This window comes from Aspergillus pseudotamarii, assembly GCF_009193445.1.
Source record: "Aspergillus pseudotamarii strain CBS 117625 unplaced genomic scaffold BDV38scaffold_2, whole genome shotgun sequence".
NCBI classification, from domain to species: Eukaryota; Fungi; Ascomycota; class Eurotiomycetes; order Eurotiales; family Aspergillaceae; genus Aspergillus; species Aspergillus pseudotamarii.
In genome coordinates, this window is record NW_022475016.1 from 786,123 (window position 1) to 802,884 (window position 16,762).

General features: G+C 49.9%; 9 protein-coding genes across 9 annotated transcripts; 5 read left to right on the forward strand and 4 right to left on the reverse strand.

Moving 5' to 3' along the window:
• The first annotated feature begins 435 nt into the window (after positions 1-435).
• On the forward strand, positions 436-2,007 carry BDV38DRAFT_66533 (histidinol-phosphate transaminase). The gene is made up of 3 exons (XM_032063730.1): positions 436-629; positions 683-856; positions 923-2,007. The coding sequence occupies exons 1-3, from the start codon at positions 544-546 to the stop codon at positions 1,944-1,946; spliced, it is 1,284 nt and encodes a 427-aa protein (XP_031919439.1). The 5' UTR covers positions 436-543; the 3' UTR covers positions 1,947-2,007.
• A 381-nt stretch (positions 2,008-2,388) lies between these two features.
• Positions 2,389-2,928, forward strand: BDV38DRAFT_66553 (uncharacterized protein). The gene has a single exon (XM_032063732.1). The coding sequence runs from the start codon at positions 2,482-2,484 to the stop codon at positions 2,827-2,829; it is 348 nt and encodes a 115-aa protein (XP_031919440.1). The 5' UTR covers positions 2,389-2,481; the 3' UTR covers positions 2,830-2,928.
• A 383-nt stretch (positions 2,929-3,311) lies between these two features.
• Positions 3,312-5,588, forward strand: BDV38DRAFT_66604 (putative integral membrane protein Pth11-like). The gene is made up of 3 exons (XM_032063734.1): positions 3,312-4,143; positions 4,210-4,231; positions 4,364-5,588. The coding sequence occupies exons 1-3, from the start codon at positions 3,794-3,796 to the stop codon at positions 5,501-5,503; spliced, it is 1,512 nt and encodes a 503-aa protein (XP_031919441.1). The 5' UTR covers positions 3,312-3,793; the 3' UTR covers positions 5,504-5,588.
• Positions 5,589-6,126: 538 nt separating this feature from the next.
• On the reverse strand, positions 6,127-7,401 carry BDV38DRAFT_66549 (DNA-directed RNA polymerase core subunit RPB5). Its single transcript, XM_032063731.1, has 3 exons — positions 7,045-7,401; positions 6,875-6,957; positions 6,127-6,793 (listed from the first exon to the last, which is right to left on the reverse strand). Exons 1-3 carry the CDS (start codon positions 7,141-7,143, stop codon positions 6,268-6,270), a joined length of 708 nt encoding a protein of 235 aa, XP_031919442.1. The 5' UTR covers positions 7,144-7,401; the 3' UTR covers positions 6,127-6,267.
• On the reverse strand, positions 7,209-7,688 carry BDV38DRAFT_66560 (uncharacterized protein). Its single transcript, XM_032063733.1, has one exon. The coding sequence runs from the start codon at positions 7,502-7,504 to the stop codon at positions 7,262-7,264; it is 243 nt and encodes an 80-aa protein (XP_031919443.1). The 5' UTR covers positions 7,505-7,688; the 3' UTR covers positions 7,209-7,261.
• bfr1 (putative nuclear segregation protein (Bfr1)) lies at positions 7,600-9,370 on the forward strand (the record flags this gene model as incomplete). Its single annotated transcript, XM_032058475.1, has 3 exons — positions 7,600-7,728; positions 7,926-9,092; positions 9,155-9,370. 3 exons carry the CDS (start codon positions 7,600-7,602, stop codon positions 9,368-9,370), a joined length of 1,512 nt encoding a protein of 503 aa, XP_031919444.1.
• A 1,072-nt stretch (positions 9,371-10,442) lies between these two features.
• Positions 10,443-10,846, forward strand: BDV38DRAFT_277405 (uncharacterized protein; the record flags this gene model as incomplete). Its single annotated transcript, XM_032058476.1, has 2 exons — positions 10,443-10,460; positions 10,523-10,846. The coding sequence occupies 2 exons, from the start codon at positions 10,443-10,445 to the stop codon at positions 10,844-10,846; spliced, it is 342 nt and encodes a 113-aa protein (XP_031919445.1).
• Positions 10,847-11,152: 306 nt separating this feature from the next.
• On the reverse strand, positions 11,153-11,985 carry BDV38DRAFT_66623 (uncharacterized protein). The gene has a single exon (XM_032063735.1). It carries the CDS (start codon positions 11,884-11,886, stop codon positions 11,293-11,295), a length of 594 nt encoding a protein of 197 aa, XP_031919446.1. The 5' UTR covers positions 11,887-11,985; the 3' UTR covers positions 11,153-11,292.
• An 849-nt stretch (positions 11,986-12,834) lies between these two features.
• On the reverse strand, positions 12,835-16,278 carry BDV38DRAFT_277407 (glycoside hydrolase family 35 protein; the record flags this gene model as incomplete). Its single annotated transcript, XM_032058477.1, has 9 exons — positions 12,835-14,156; positions 14,205-14,871; positions 14,921-15,055; positions 15,108-15,203; positions 15,251-15,266; positions 15,339-15,605; positions 15,658-15,960; positions 16,008-16,084; positions 16,144-16,278. The coding sequence occupies 9 exons, from the start codon at positions 16,276-16,278 to the stop codon at positions 12,835-12,837; spliced, it is 3,018 nt and encodes a 1,005-aa protein (XP_031919447.1).
• Positions 16,279-16,762: the final 484 nt, after the last annotated feature.

Here is a 16,762-nt window from a genome sequence, read left to right on the forward strand (position 1 = left end):
TAAGCTTTATGTTGCAATGTATCGTTTGCCCTAAATTGAACAAAGTTTGTAAGAATAGAAGTTGGCTATCGTTGAACTATCTGTACAGATGAAGAACAGCCTGGACAGATAATGATAATTTTTCAGTAAATTAGTACTAGTAGTAAGTTTTGCGTACCCTTGATCTATAATATATATAAACTTTAACCATATACCATAGAGCAGACTCGAAAAAGGAAAACTACAGCTTTTCGAGAAAATCAAGGTCATTACTTGGATATATAGATATATATATATTGTTTGAATCTGTACATATTTAGCACATTTTCACTAGCAATTCTATCGCTCATTGGCAGTATCGATACAAAACTTGCATGTTGAGTCAATTCATGCCATTGACTGCCGAAAGGCATTAAATTTTAAGCTACCCGTTCCTGAAGAGTCACACTTCCGAGACCGGTCCCGCCCCGCCTATAATCTTCCCCCGCCACTTAAAGGAAGCCCCCCCACCAGTCTTTCTTCGGTTTGCAAGGAACCTCTTCACTTCAGCAATATCACACCAAAATGGCTGCAAGACAATCACCGTTCGATCTCTCGAAATGTGCACGCAAGAATATCTTGCAATTGCAACCCTACCGCTGTGCAAGAGAGTGTGTTTGCTCTCCAGGTCCCCGCAACAACGTCATGGAAACTAATGAGTCAGTGACTACAAAGATGACGGAACGAACGTCCTCCTCGATGCCAACGAAAACGCTTACGGTCCTGGTCTTGCCCTGAACTCGGAAGGCGCTCTGCAAGAATCCACTGTCAATGGAGATTCGACTGGCTCTTCGAAGCCAGACATCGACTTTCTGGGGTTGAACCGCTATCCCGACCCGTAAGTGACTCACTCATACTCTGGTCTCTAATCAGTCCAATCTGACCCGGATTGATGGATTATTAGACACCAAATTGAGTTGAAACAACTTTTCTGCAATCTCCGCAATACCCGTATTCACAGCCAAAAAGACCTGACCCCCGAGAATCTTTTCGTGGGAGTCGGCTCCGACGAAGCCATCGATGCTCTGTTGAGGTGTTTCTGCGTACCTGGAAAGGACAAGATCCTTACTTGCCCTCCTACGTATGGCATGTATGGTGTTAGTGCGCAAGTCAATGACGTGGATATCGTGAAGGTGCCTCTGGATGTCGAGAATGGTTTCCAACTGCAGCCGGACAAGATCCTCGAGACCCTGTCCACGGATGACTCAATCAAGATGGTGTATATCTGCTCGCCAGGTAACCCTACCGCCAACTTGATCCGCAAGTCCGACATTCAGAAGGTGCTGGAGCACCCTACATGGAATGGTGTGGTCGTTGTGGATGAGGCATACATCGACTTTGCGCCCGAAGGCTCTAGTCTCGCCGAGTGGGTCAACGATTGGCCCAACCTAGTGGTTATGCAGACGTTGAGCAAGGCCTTTGGCCTGGCCGGGATTCGGCTGGGAGTTGCGTTCACCAGCCCTGCCATTGCCCTGCTGCTAAACAGCCTGAAGGCCCCTTATAACATCTCGAGCCCAACTAGCGCACTTGCTATGGCCGCTCTGTCGCCTAACAACATGGCTGTCATGAAGAAATATCGGGAACAGATCATTACTCAGCGCGAACGCTTGCTGCAGGAACTGCCCAAGATTCCGGGAGTGGGTCGCTTCCTTGGCGGGCAGGAGTCGAACTTCCTCCTCGTTGAACTCCTAGATAAGCCCACCAGTGAAGGCGGAAAGCCCAGCAACAAGATTGCCTTAGGTGCGTACGAAGCTATGGCGGAAAAACGCGGCGTTGTGGTACGGTTCCGCGGAAAGGAGCTCGGATGCGAAGGTTGCCTGCGGGTTACAGTAGGAACAGAGGCAGAAGTCACTAGGTTCCTGCAGGAATTGCGGGTAGTCCTGGACGGTCTTCTCAGGGGGGTAGATGTTCAGTCGTTGAGAGCATAATCGCATCAGAACTCGAATCCGTCATATCATTTTCTTTCTTTTTTTTTTTTTTTTTTTCTTTTTGTTTTATTACTTTTCGGGATAGATTTTCTTAGCCTTTTACATTATCTTTGCAATATAGAACGGATGGTTTTCTTGATACCAATATCCGCTAGTATGTACTCTGTACCTTCCCTTATCATCATTTTCCGACCGGAGAGACCGGCAAATACGTAAGAGGCGCGAATGGAACCACCACCAGAAGGTTATCTCCCTGGACATGTGTATTCGCTGCTACAAGTAGTATGAAACAGGGGGTCCTGATAAGAAGGCCGGAGGGTAGGTTTGCCACTGATCGTAGCAAGCAACCGCAGATATGTATTATGTATTAATTAGTGGTTTATATATATTTAATTTGCGATTGTATGGCTGGTCTGTGTTGTTGTGGTTTAGGAGGGAAAAGATGTCACAAGACCGCCACGTGGACCAGGCACAGCTGACGTGACTTTTTTCTGTCGTACGGATTATCCTACCGAATGGCAACTTCCATCGAAGAATGGATACTACCCTAACAACCTACAATCCATTTTGGTTGCACGAGTCATGTTCTCTCTCATGTAGGGGCTTGATCGGGGTCGCCTGCGAACTAACCAATGGAAATCCTTCAAAATCCTCCCGACTATCTGATAAGGTAACAGCTTGGATTATCTCCATTGCTCTCTCTCTCTATTCGTCGCTAATAATCCGCAGCAATCGATCATATACGAGCCCACGGTCTCGACAAGGTTCGTCCCTTGAGAGGCGGATGATAACCGGCCCAAGCTCGAATCTCCTCCTCGAGTCCAAGAGTCACAAGCAATGCTTCATTTCGCCTTCACCATCGCCATCGGGCGGAAGCCAATGAACTTACTCCGCAAACAGCTCCTGAGCGACTAAGGTCCCTTGCTCTATCACCTCCCTCTGGCTGGTCCAATACTATTCCGTGCTGACCTGCCCAGCTAATCCGTCCTCGAGTCCTGCTCGTAGAACCAAACGGAGGGCCGATAAATGGCGCTTCCCGACGCCCACTGCGACCGTTCGGTCTTATCTCTTGAATCCATGGTTATCGGTTGGCCGCCATGACCCTTGGCCTCGAGGTGGGTGTAATTTTATCATCATGATTGTTTTTATTATTAAATAGCCGTTCATGGGTTGCTTTTTGGCTGAAGTCTCCCCTTCCCGTTTGCATATGGGATGTTTCCCTCTGTTTAACCATCTCTCTCTGTCTCTCTTCACTTCGTGGCATAACTGTCCTTGAGTTAATATATTTTATCACTTCGACCGAAACGGCGGTGAAATCCTTCCTTTTCTTTTCCCTATAATATTAATTTTATTTTACGTGGAGGTACGTAAGAGCAAGGCTCTATATACTTACCTATCAGTTGAATCTCTCCTCTCCCTCTTTTTTTTTTTCTCACTCGTTTCCCCTATTATCCTCGTTTGTTCTTCTGTCAACGACCACAATCTATACGAAGTCGGGTCTCTCTCCACCCGGAACGCCACCAGATCAACATCACTTTCCTTTCCCACCGTTACCACCCATTTAAACGCCGGTTCCACCCGTTACTCTTTCCCGCGAGATCGTCGCCTTTTATATTCCCCGGTTTTCCTTACGTTATATCTTCATTCCCCACACTGAGCAACACTCTAATCCGGGGAAACGCACGTGCATGCTCAGGGTAGTTCGTCATGAACAATGTGAGTGCAACTAAAGGCACGACGTTGTTGAACTTACTCCAGGGACTTATCCTCGGCGCGTTATTATTTGATAACTTGGGCTGTTCTCACCTGTTTCCCACTGGCCCCTCTGCGGAGGTGGTTCAGCGGCCATGACTGTGTTGGACACTCGTGGTCTATACCCGGAAATTCCCCCGAATGCTCGAACGAAGGCCGACGATAATCCAACGCTCTTGGTGAGCTGGTGGGCCACCGGCTTCTCCCTGGCTATCATTGTGGTTCGAGTTTGTGGTCGCTATGTTCGTATCGAGCGCTTCTTTCGGGAGGATAAGGTGATGATGCTTGCCATTATTCCCCTCTTGATCCGCATGGCTCTTGTACATGTTATCCTGATCTGGGGGACCAATAATACGACGACAGTAGGGTTGACGGCAGAAGAGATTCAGCATCGGGTCGTTGGAAGCAGGTTGGTTCTGGTGTCTCGAATTTGCTATGCTATTTTGTAAGGTTGCTTCTCAGCATTTGTTGAAGATGGAATATGCCGACTGACTGTTTTGACTGCAACAAGTATCTGGACTGCCAAATTTACCGTATGTGAATTTCTCAAACGGGTTTCGGAGATGATATGGCGCCGGTCTCTCCGGATCTTTCTCCAATTTATTTATTATTTCTTGGGATCAACTCTGATTGCCGTGGTACTCGCAACCCTAACCGAATGCCAGCCTTTCAACCATTACTGGCAAGTGGTTCCGGATCCAGGCCCCCAGTGTCGCTCCGGCTATGCGAACCTGATTACAATGGGAGTATGCGACGTGATTACGGATCTTCTGCTTGTGGCCTTTCCTATTCCCCTGATCATGATGACTCACATGTCTGCGAAACGCAAAGCCTCACTCGTTATCCTTTTTGCCTTATCCTTGATCCTCGTCGGCATAACCTGCTACCGCGTACCCTCTGTGATCGGTCATAAAGGGTCCCAGCAATACCGATCTCTTCTGGCGTCTCTAGAGATCCTCGCTGCCACGGCGGTTTCCAATGCCATAGTCATTGGGTCCTTCGTGCGAGACAAAGGCGTGAAGAAAGCCAAGTTCAAAAAGGCAATTGGATCTGCCTCCGTTAGCGAGAGCATGGATCACAGCTCGGTTCGTCGTACAACGATCACGCACCACCACTGGGGCAGTGACTCCGACCTAGCAGGAGATCTGGGCATGCGTTTGCACCCTGACCTGGTTTCTTCCGACCACAAGCTGCCTCGGCCAGCCCCTGTGGTTGCTCCCTGTGAGCCCTTAACAGCCCGTACGGGTACCCTTAATCCAAACTGGTCGTTCAACCGTCATGCCTCTGCTACCGATGACGACCGATCCTCTACCACAGGTAGTCTTGATATCAAAGTGAGTCCACACGAGTATCTTCCAACCAATACAACACCGCGCAAAGCGTCGGGCGACACCGTCCCGAGCTCACCCGGCCGAGTTTCCATGTTCGACGTTGGCGGTCTTCTGGATCCTTCACCAAGGAGCAGCCCCCCTCCGACTTCACATATGCATTACCAAATGCCTCCTGCCGGGCAACCGACCCGTGCACGCAGTGGAAGCACAGCTTTCCTTCAAGACGTTGGCGGTCTACTCTCCACCCGGACCTCAGGGACTGCTCCAAACACTTCACCGAACTTCTCACGACCTGGCGGTCTTCGTAGTAACTCCTATGGCCGCCGACGAGGATCCAGCGTGCATTTTAGTGATACGCCGGAGGCACCGGCTCCACCGTATCGATCCCAATCCGATGTAACTGCGCCTATTCCTGAGGGAAGGGACGATGTCGAACTTCAGGATGTTGGGGGATTATTATCAAAACATTCATGAATAATGACGGTATATACTAAACGATAGTTGGATGTATAAATAAGCTTCCTTTTCTTCTTCTGGGGGTTTCTTTTCACCCTTGTTTTGTTGTCTTTCTTCTTTCTATTGTTCAATATGGGCTGTGTGGTTATGTATACTGGCTTGGAGTCAGGATTGACAATGGCGTTGGTATGGGGTATCTTGGCCTCCACGGATGTTTTTATAATGGGCCATTTGGATTGACCCAATTAAATCTTAATGTGGCCCGTGCTATCCTCTACTTAAGACAGAGGTATGGCTATTTTACGATCACTGAAGATCTCATGACCGTTGCATTTTTCAGTAATCTATCAAGAAAATTGTACAATATAGTCGGGGTTTTTGCGATTAGTAAAAATTCAAAGGAATCAACCAGAACCATGACAGTACACTCCAGCCATGAATCATTCGTTTCGCCCTTACGCCATGCTGCCCATAATGCCTGCAATTGGACTTTCGTTTGATTTTTCTTTTTCGTCCCGTGATTTGCCCTTTCTGGTTTTCTGTCTCTTTTGTTCTCAAGATTTCCATCCACTCGCGTATAACGTCACTTGAAAGGTGAGACAGGGTGTCGGCCATAGTGCAGGAGAAATCGCGCCTCAGGAAGGTGCCCAAGAACCTCTTGGCGAACTCGACATGGTCTTCTGGCGTCTTTGAATGGAAAGAATGCGCGATCAACTCCCTCAAGCAAACAGCCGTCCGTTAATGTAGCATAACCATACAAGCCAAAGTTGTCAAAATCGCGATTAAATAACCCAGCGGTAACTGGCATAACGACCGGCCGTTTCACTCCTGCGAATAATCTTGACGACCTGGCCTCTGCGCAGACCCAAATATCTCGCCACAGGATCCGACACCTGGATACGGGGCAACTGAGACTCCTTCAGACGGTAGCGCTGCAGCAACCGAGACTTCTCCTCAGGGCTCAGCAGGACGTGCTTCGGGACCAGCTCGTGCCGGGTGATGTTGACCAGCAGATCCTGCTCCTGGAAATGCTCGCAGATACGGCCGGGAACACCGCTCAGCAGACGGACGGCGGACGGGGAGATCGGGGTCTGGGTGATGAACACGCCGGTGTGGAAGTTGTTCTCGTCGACGACATGGTTGAAGGCGCGCACTTGCTTGGTACCGACACCGGTGGAGTCGGGGCAGAATTCAACATAGATGGTTCCGCAGTCGGGCTGAGGGTCCGGGTTGGAGTTGGTCTTGAGGGCCGTGTATTTGAGGTTCATGGCCTCCGTGGGGCGAGCTTGGATTTTCATCTTGTTGCGGCTGCACAAAAGTTACGCCGAATTGTTAGCGGCCTTTTCTCTTGGGAGGTTGAAAACGTGCATGTTGTCTGGGGTCGCATACTCTGGGTATCCAAGGGGATCGGAGTATTTCTGTCTGAATTCTTCGAGCGTTATTTGCACTTCCTCTTCGGTGACTTCGTAGCCCTGTCCGAAAATGGCTTGTCAGCATTACATTGTGCAACAAACGTTGTGGCTGTGGTTGATGGTTCCCCCTCTTCAAACAGCACGTACTCGATCTTGAAGCATTTCGAACACCGTCCTCCATGTGCGCCACAGTCTGGTCATCTCGCGGTCGGCATCGACGGAGCCAGAAGAGTAGTCCTCGTCCATGGTGAAAAATGAGGCGCACCTGCGCTGCGACACAAAACTAATGTAAAAAAAAAAATCAAAAAAGGGAGGGGAGTCAGAAAAGAGTTAAATTAGAGAATTCGAGGACCAACTTCTGAGCTCAATGTGAGCCGTGGGATAGGACAACAACAACAAAAAAAAAGGTAGGCTGGAGTTGCAGCGTTGCGAAAAGCGATAGAGGGAGGTTCTCGAAAAATCGGCGGAACAGCGCTAAGCGGCAACGGTTAAGCGCCGCCAACAACTTATTAACCCCAAAGGAAAAGGCCAGACCGAGAAAATGAGCACGAGTTTCTGCCTCATTCCTTTCCTCTTCTCCCCCTGTTCCTCTTTGGTTTCCCCTCATTCCACGCTCTTTTGGGGTCCCTCCTACAGATTGATTTCGGTCAATCTATTTGCATTGTCAAGTGTTCCCCCCGTATTTGCAAATTCCCCGACAAGATGTCCGCTGAAGCCAAATCGGCTCCTGCCACAGAGCAGAAGGTGAAGCCTACCAAGCCCAATGAGGAGGCGTTCAAGGCCGACCTCGCACAGGCTGAGAAGGAACATGCTGCGGTTCAGGAGAAACTGGTATGTGACGGTTTATTATGTTATTTTTGAGTTCTCTGGAAGTTTCAATGACTGTTGTATACAACGCACAAATTATATCTTGCCATTTTGTTACTCGGCTCCCACCAACCTTTGTGGTCCGCCATACGTTTTCTCGCTACTCTTCATGATGCTGTTTCCGCAATCAATTGACGTAACAAGACACTAACTTCATCAAGAACCAAGTCAAGGCCAAGATCGAAACCGCCAAGCCCAACAACAAGGACTCGCCTGCGGCTAAGAGACAGCAGGAGCTCCGTGCTGAGCTCTCCTCCATCCGTCAAAAGCAGTCGGGATTCAAGGCGTCTCGGTCCAGCACCCAGGAGAAGATCAATGCTCTGGACAGCACGCTCAAGGCCCGCATTGCGGAGCAGAACAACTCCAAGACCCGCATGTCGTTCAAGAGCGTCGAGGAGATTGACCGTGAAATTGCGCGCCTCGAGAAGCAGGTTGATTCCGGTACCATGCGCTTGGTCGATGAGAAGAAGGCCCTTGCCGATGTTTCCAGCCTGCGCAAGCAGCGGAAGAACTTCGCCGGCCTGGACGAGGCCCAGAAGGTCATCAACGATATCAAGGCCCAGATCGCCGCCCTCAAGAAGACCCTTGACAACCCTGAGGCCAAGGCTCTGAGCGACAAGTACGCCGAGATCCAGAAGGAGTTGGATGCCATCAAGGCCGAGCAGGACGGCGCTTTCAAGAACCTCAACGCCCTGCGGGACGAGCGCACTAAGCTCCACGGTGAGCAGCAGCAGAAGTGGACTGCTATCCGTGAGATCAAGGACACCTACTACAAGGCCCGCAAGGCCTACAAGGAGTACGAGGATGAGGCCTGGAGAATCCGCCGGGAGAAGCAGAAGGCCCAGCGGGACGCTTTCGAGCGCGAGAAGAAGAAGAAGATTGCCGACAAGAAGCTCGAGGAGGCTTCTCGCCTGGCTTACACTGACGAGATCCTTACCGCTCAGGGTCTTATCCGCCACTTCAACCCCTCCTACGACTTCGCTGCTCTGGGTCTGGATGACAAGAAGGACGAGTCCTCCCAGTTCCGTGCTGAGATTGGCCGTACCATCGATGACTCCGCCATGAAGGGCATGAAGGTCCTGAAGAAGGACGAGGATGACTACTTCGTCGGCACTGGCGGCAAGAAGGGCAAGAAGGGTAAGAAGAGCAACGCCAACGGCAGCGCTGCTCCCGCCGAGAAGTTCAACCTCAACGTTGGTATTATCGAGGATTTCGCCAAGGTCAAGATCGACCCCCCTATGAACCAGACCGATGTCCCCGCCGTTGTCGAGAAGCTGGCCGCTAAGATCACTGAGTGGAAGAAGAACCAGGCTTCGAAGACCGAGGAGGTATGTACCGCTTTACTATAATTCACTCTCGTGTGAGCTACAACGACTAATCCTTCCCATAGAACATCAAGAAGGCCCAAGAGGAAATTGCCCGCTTGGAGGAGGAGGAGACTTCTCAGGCCGACGACCGTGCGACTGACGCCGCCAAGAAGCCCGCTATCATCAACAGCGGTGTGAATGGTAAGGTCTCGGCCGAGGCCGAGCTGAAGCAGGAGAAGGACGCCGCCGCCGATGTGTCCGACGAGCTCCAGAAGGCCTCCCTCGAGGAGACGGCTTAAGTGACGCGCCCCGGATAGACTTATGCAACTTTGCATGTTCTTGCATCAGCGAATTGACGCTTTAGACCCCAAGCGGAGATTTAGCATTTCTATTTCATTTGTTTTTGGTTAGTTCTGTGCATCTTATCGATAACTCTTTACTTTTGCAGATCCTCCCTTTTTCTTTCGCCGCGCGGGAATCTTGCACACCGGTCGGAGGGGGCTTAATTCTCCTTTTGGCTATTATTCCTTTCTTGTAATCCACATTTACTACACTGTTTGATTTCTCGTCTTGTCTTGTTCCATCTTGCTATGGCAGGACTCCTTCTCTCTCCCCTCTTCCTTTCTTCCCCTCTTCCCCTCTCCCCTTCCCTCCCCAAAAGTCTGCAGAGCAGGATGATGAGATTTAGCGTTGATTTCAGAGCTTGTGAGGAAACGATCTGAGCGATTGGGGACGCCGTTGCGGGTTTGGCTATCCATAGGAACCGAATCTACCGTATTCAATTGACTTCTGGTGTCAGCATCCAATGCGATCGTATCTTTTGGCCGCGTCAAGGAGTGCGTAGCAAGTATAAGATTAGACCAATCACGGAGTGTCCAGGCGCATCACCTGCCATAATTAAATCAGTTAAATCGGGACATTATTCAGCTGCCGGCCGAGGTTTCGACGGACCGGCAAGTGGAATGACATGTCAGTGTGGCGGTGCAGGCAAACTGTCAGTCAACGTCAAGGTTGAACAGGTTGAACGGTTGGCCCGGGCTAGATTTGATGTTGCCTAAACGGGACATCCTGTGCCAAGGGTCTTGGTGCTTTCAAATCCAATTTAAATCCAGTCAACTCATTCAATCTCTTTCTTTTTTTTTCTTTCGGCACTTCTTCCTCCGATCCCCTCTTTCTCTTCCTTCCTTCTCCCTCCTCCTCGGTCCCCGCGTTGTCCTCTCGGACCAGATCTCTAGGGCAACCCAGCCACTCGCAATACCGGAGTTAAGCCACCCGCACCCTAAAATCATCTCCCGCCAGACCGCATCGACTCCAAAGGTCTCCTCAACAACACTCTCACCACTCCTCAACCACCTCCTATAACCCGCCAAAATGTCCTACAACAAGCCCGTACGTAACCTTTCCACTCTCCATTCCCACCAAGCCACAGAGCACTAACAAACGCGTAACAGGACGGACCACCTCCCTCCTATCCCGCGCCCGTCCACGACGCAGGGCCCTACTATCCTCCCCAAGGCGGCCCGGGAGCCCAGGGAGACTACTACAACCAAGGCGGATACCCTCCTCAGAACTACGGTCCACCCCCACAGCAGGGCTACTACGGCTCTCCGCCGCCCCAGGGCCAACAACCCATGTACTACCCGCCGCAGCAAGGGTACCCGCAGCCGGGGTACTACGCCGATGACCGCGGCGGTGGTGGATCCTCGGGCGGTGGTATTTGCGCCGGTATCATGGCTGCGCTGGCCTGTTGTTGTTGTTTGGATATTCTGTTTTAGATTGCGCCTTTCGCCCTTCGTTTTTATACGCTATTGCGGTTTTGACCGGGTTCCTTTCGTTTTTGGCGCCGGACAGGAGTTGGTTTCGTTCATGGTGTATGGGTTTGTCTTACTTGCTTGTTCGATATTGAATGGGTGTCTGTCGCATGTGATGTTCGGTGGTTAAGCACATCACTTGTTGGTATTCGCTATCGTTATCGTGATATATTACTTATGCCTATGCTATATTATATCGTGGATCATGGTCATGATCATACATACATAATCATGGCGTTTGACTTAAACCACATCAATCATAACCGAGTCATAAAACACGAAACACAAAAAGAGAAAGAAAAAAAGGGTATCAATCATCAATCCATCCACTCCCCCATCCCTCCCCAATAAGCAACAAACAAGAAACAAGAATAAGAATAGGAATAATAAAAAAAAAAAAAAACCAAACATCAAATCCTAGAACTAAACTCACTCCCCTCCAAATCCCCCCTCCTCCACCCCCCACCACCATTATGCTTCCCACGTCTCGGCGGCCGATCCACACTACTAGCCTCCTCAAATACCTCAATAACATCTCCCTCCGACCGACTCGGCGCACTCGTCACACTCTCCTCCACAATAATATGATCTCCATGTCCATGGCCATGGCTATGGGCACTCGCCGGTCGCTCCTCCTCAACCACAATCCGTCGTCCCCGTCTCCGCCGCATACCACCCGCGCTACTCGCCGACGCCATCTCCGTCTGCGTTTCGCTACCGAAGCGCCGGCCAGAGCTTAATCCGAGCCAGAGAAGGTAGAGGAGGAAGATGAAACCGAAGACGCTACCGAGGATTATTCCGGCTACTGTGCCCGGTGAGGGAGAGGTGTCGAGGCGGCCGTAGGAGGCGGGGATGGAGATTGTATTGTAAGCTGGGCCTAGGGGGATGGGCGTGAGGCGTTTTGTTAGGTGGTTGTCGGCGTTGGTGAGGTCTTGGTCTTGGTCTTGGTCTTGGTCTTGACGGTGACGGTGGTAGTGTTGTAGGAGGGTGGGAATTGGGGGCATTTCGTTGTTCTTTTTGGTTGTGGTGGTTATGAAGTAATGGTCGGGGATTATCTCGGAGATTGCGATAAGATTGATTAATTGTGGAGGTTTTGAATGTGGAGATTCTAGTATGATATGCGCGACATGGGCTTTGTTGTGTCTTGAGATATTTGCGTAATAGGTTATGGAATGGGGAGGTAGGGAAGAATGAAGTAATGTATGACAGAATGGAAAAGAGAGAATTTAATTCGACTTGGAAGGGTTGCGAATGTGATGAGGGTCTGGACCGGAATTATTGGTGGCTGGGAAGAAACGTCCCCATGCAGGAGAGACGGGTTAGGGCTGGGTCCACGTATAACATCTATAGCTTACCGTTCTAGTCGGAGGGTATGGGGTTTCTTCAATTTCATTGTAGGATGGCTGGTAGACTAAATATTAGGTAGGTAACTTTAATGAGAAGGAATTGGTAGATTTAGTTTTTATGATTGCTTAACTATAGGTTCGTTGGATTACGTTTGTATTGGGATTGTGTCTATTGATAAGGTACGCTGCCCTTAGGGCACGGAGTCAATTTAGGGGATGACAAAAGAGAGAGAATGCCTCATAGCATCTTACTTTCAACCCCAGTTTCTTCATCGATAACAGCAAATACATCTCGTACCTGGTTCTCATTCGCTCCTTTATCTTTTACCTTTTCTGTGAGGAACGCCGGCATGTCCACACACCAATATAGCGCTCTCGTTCATAGAGACATTAAAATTTAAGACCCTGTGAGAAGGTGTTGGTATTTGTTCACATGGTTACAGCGGGACTTCTTCGTCTCAGGGATTTTACGATTCTATCACTATTTTCGATCGGAATCTCAAAGACTTAATCGAAGAGTATGGTATACCATTGCAATTATAGCTATATAGGTAGTCTCTAAAGGACTCCCGTCAACAACTCATAGCCACTGCTTCGGGATCAAGATTAGTATGCTCCCTTTCGCTGCTCATACTTGGGCTGCTCAGGCGCCTCAACGTCCCCATATCCAGTCAGCACTGGGGTGGTGTAGGACAGTTCGAAGCTACCCAGCTTAGCACCGTCCGACTCCAATGCCCAAAGACTCAGTGCCAAATAGTTGGTTCCACGGTAGTTCAGGATACCTTCGGGAACAGGGAAGCTAGTCTGTGGCCCAACGTTTCCAGTGAACTTGCCATACTGGTAACCGTTGACATATAGCTGGGCCCGAGCCGCCTGGGTGTTATTACCAAAGTTGAAGTACAGCGGTACGTCCCAACCCTTCGGGAGATCGAGATCGAACTGGGTAGTGTAGAATCCGATACCTGGCTTCGAAAGACCTTCAAGGGGACTACCCGACTCCCAAGAGTCGCTTGGAGGCTGAGGCTGGTGGAAGCCCTGGCGCTCTGCGTACAGTCCACCTTCGTTGAGAGGTCCTCTCACCTTATCCTGGTAGTCTTCTCCTCCGAGGTTACCAGTGAGCTTCCAGGTGATGGCGCTGGCATCTTGTCCGCTCAGCTTATAGTTAAGAATACCACGAGGATTCTTCATGGTTTCCTCGCCGACCGTCCAATTTTCGTCGAGGCCTAGGTTGTCAATAACCACAGTGATAACGTAATTCTTGCCCGACTCCAGCTGCGACAGCTTGTAGGTAGAGTTACCGTCCATAGCATAATCAGCACCAGCCCAAGAGCCCAGATATGTCTCGTTTAGCCATACGGAGCTTCCAAATGCGCTACCACCCTGTGTGCGAATGAACAATTCGGTTTCCTTGCCATTGGCAACGAAGTGTCCCCTGTAGATCAGGTAGCCAGTGTGGAAGCCGTAGTCAGAAGAGTATAGCGATGTTGGTGTGTCAAGAGGACGGTGGGTGTTCTTTGTCTTTGGAAGGTCCGCAGAAACCCAAGCAGAGTCATCATAGGAGGACTTAATTTCGGGAAGTGTGTCCAGATATTTCCAGTCCAAGTCCTTCAAGCTGGGGAGGTTGATTTCTGGGGCCGTATACTTGACCTCACTGCTCCAGATGCCGTTCTTGTCGACTGTGTGGCTAGCCTTTTCTCCATTCACGAACAGGTTCTTAGCGCTTGTCGGAGCACCAATCACTTCGATCGGAGTGGTGGCATTGAAATCGGCAGTAAGATGAAGATCAGCACCATCCAGGTGAGCACCTCGGAGGAGGTAGCCGGCCTTCACAATTATGGATGAGGCGGTTGTCTTCGAAGTGCTAAAACCGGGAGAAGTACCTTCCGTGGGAAGTTCGGGGACCCAGTAGTTATAGGCAGAGTTCCTATCTGTCGATTGATTAGTCGTGTACGTGAGTTTAGCGTGAATTTACTTACCAAGCAGGAACACTCGCAAGTCACCGACTTGAACGATGCGACGAGTAGATGAGACATCCCAGCTGATGATAACAGAGCTACCCTTCCTCTTTGAGACTATTCCAGAGTCTGAACCTTCAATGATGGTCACATTTGACTTGGAGGCAATAGCCAGTTCATGGTGTTCCTTCGGTCCGCCGTATAAAACCAGGACCTTGTTATTGTCAAACTTCTTCCAGGTGAAGACTTCAGCTGTCGAATAAATAATGTTCGTTCCAGACACATTATAATCAACAACATGAATCTTCGAGTCGCGTCCGTTCAAACTTAGAGTCCCCTCCAGCTGGGGAATAGTCAGGTTACCAGCACTGGTAGGAAGTTTAAGCTTGTACGATGTTGACTCTTGGCTGGAATAGTCCGTATGTCTGACCACAAAGAACGAACCTGGACGATCACCAATTAAAGGGGTGACAGTCAGGTCGGAGGTGTCTGTGTAGACACCGGTAGTCAGGTTTCTGGGAGTAGCGGTGAGATAGGATGGCGATACTTTGACAAAGTTGCTGAGAAGCTTTATGTCGCTGTACTTCTCCCGTGTAACGTTTCGAGTTTCAGTTATAGGTGAGCCGTAGTCGTAGGATGTATATCCTCCGGGATGTCCGAGGTTACCCCAGTTTGTTCCACCGAAAATCTATATATGTGAGCCCAAGGTATACTCCAAAGATACGAGTAGGCCATACCATGTACAAGTTGAAGGTAGAAACTCCGAAACTCAAGTCGTTTCTATAGAAAACCCTCGAGAACTCGTGGTTAACGAGAGCATAGCAGTTTTCGAAACCGGGTCCACCCCATGGGTCGAAAGCACCAGCTTGGAACTAGAGAACAGTGAGACACATTCCTAGTCCTCCAGGCTGAGGAGTAACTTACCTCAAGAATTGAGTACGGGGTTGATGGGCTCTGCTCGAGATGGAGCGTGCGGAAATTCTCGGGCAGCTTACCCTCGGGCCATACGGATGGGTTTGCCTATATGCGTCAGAAGTATTCAGCCTCGCTCGCAGAAAAGAACATACACAATCAAAGCCGAGCCTGGGGAAATTGTCAGTTATCGTCAGACGGCAATTCTGTAAAAGAAGAGAGGGCATATGCAGGATAACTTACGGATAGCTATCGTGACCATAAATATCAACAGCGCCCACTCCAGTTCCAGGAGCGTTGTGCCCAGAAGGCGAGGCATCGTTGCTGATGAGAGGTACAACAATGTCAGCGTTCCGAGCCTGGTCCATGACATATTGCATGTAGTCCCCATCAGGGTAAGTGACACCGCAGCAGCCACCGCTGTATTCGTTTTCGGGCTGGTAGAGAATTACTGGCCCTCCATTCGTGATTTGAGCCTTCGCCACGGCGGCAGCGGCATTGGCGATATAGCTAGAGCCAAACGGTAAGCACGTGTCCGCAGTAACTGTCAATGAACCCATACTTATCAGTAGCTTCAAGGAATGGTTTATCAGACGAGCGAAGAGTGCCATTGACTCTCTGCAACCATCCAGGGAAACCGCCACCTGAGGACTCGGCATTGATGTACGGACCGGGACGGGCGATCAGATAGATACCTGCTTCCTTGGCTGCATCAAAGAAGGGTTCCAGAGCAAAAATGCCCTCTGCTCTGTAGTCGCCAGGCTTTCCCTCTAGAAGGGCCCAGTCAATATAGAAGGATACGCAATTGAAACCCAGGGCCTTAATTTTGTGGAAAAGGTCGAGCCAAAGCGAAGGTACTGGCAATCTGTTTCTGTTAGAATCGAACCATAGAAGTACGCGGGGGTAGTGTACCTGAATGGGTGCACTTCTCCGCTGAATAGCATGATCCTCTCTCCATTGATGAACAGAGATTTGTCATCCCATGTAACCTGCAGAGGGTCAGTATGTTTACATAATCCCCAGCGACGGAGATTTGATGACGACATACAATGTCTTGCAACAAGTCTCGTTTCGCCGGATCCGGATGTTCCAGAATCGTGAAGCCATTAAGACGATGCTTGATGGACGCACCCGCTGCTTGTGCTGCCAGCAAGGCAACAGCCCCAACCGAGAGAAGCTTCATGGTGTCGTGCTGCAGAAGAACCCCAGTGAGAGCTTACAGCAGACTCCGCACATTTCGGGGGGCAATTGCACGATTATAAGTACGGTTCGAAGGATAAATAATATAAATAACCGGCTTTCGTTAATTAAAATGTCCGATACCTTGCGTCAATGATGTATAGAGTAGGAAATGGTCCAATAGAGTCCTGGGCCGAAAGTGGAGTCCATCCGATTTCATCTCCCATGAGGTAGAATCGTGGAGCTGTATACAAACAAACTATCCACAATAGCTCCTGCTGGTCAAAGCACCATTAGCGACCAAATCAGAGGAGTGCCAGAACGCCCGAAGGTACTTCCAGCCAGCTGGTGGTTCAAGAATGCTGTGAGACGGGGCCAATGCAACGAAACGTAGAAGGAAAGTATTGGTGAAGATCCCCCACACGGAGCAAAGGACCCCATCGGATGGACGATCACGGGAGTATTTCTCCGCATATCAGAAGGCATTT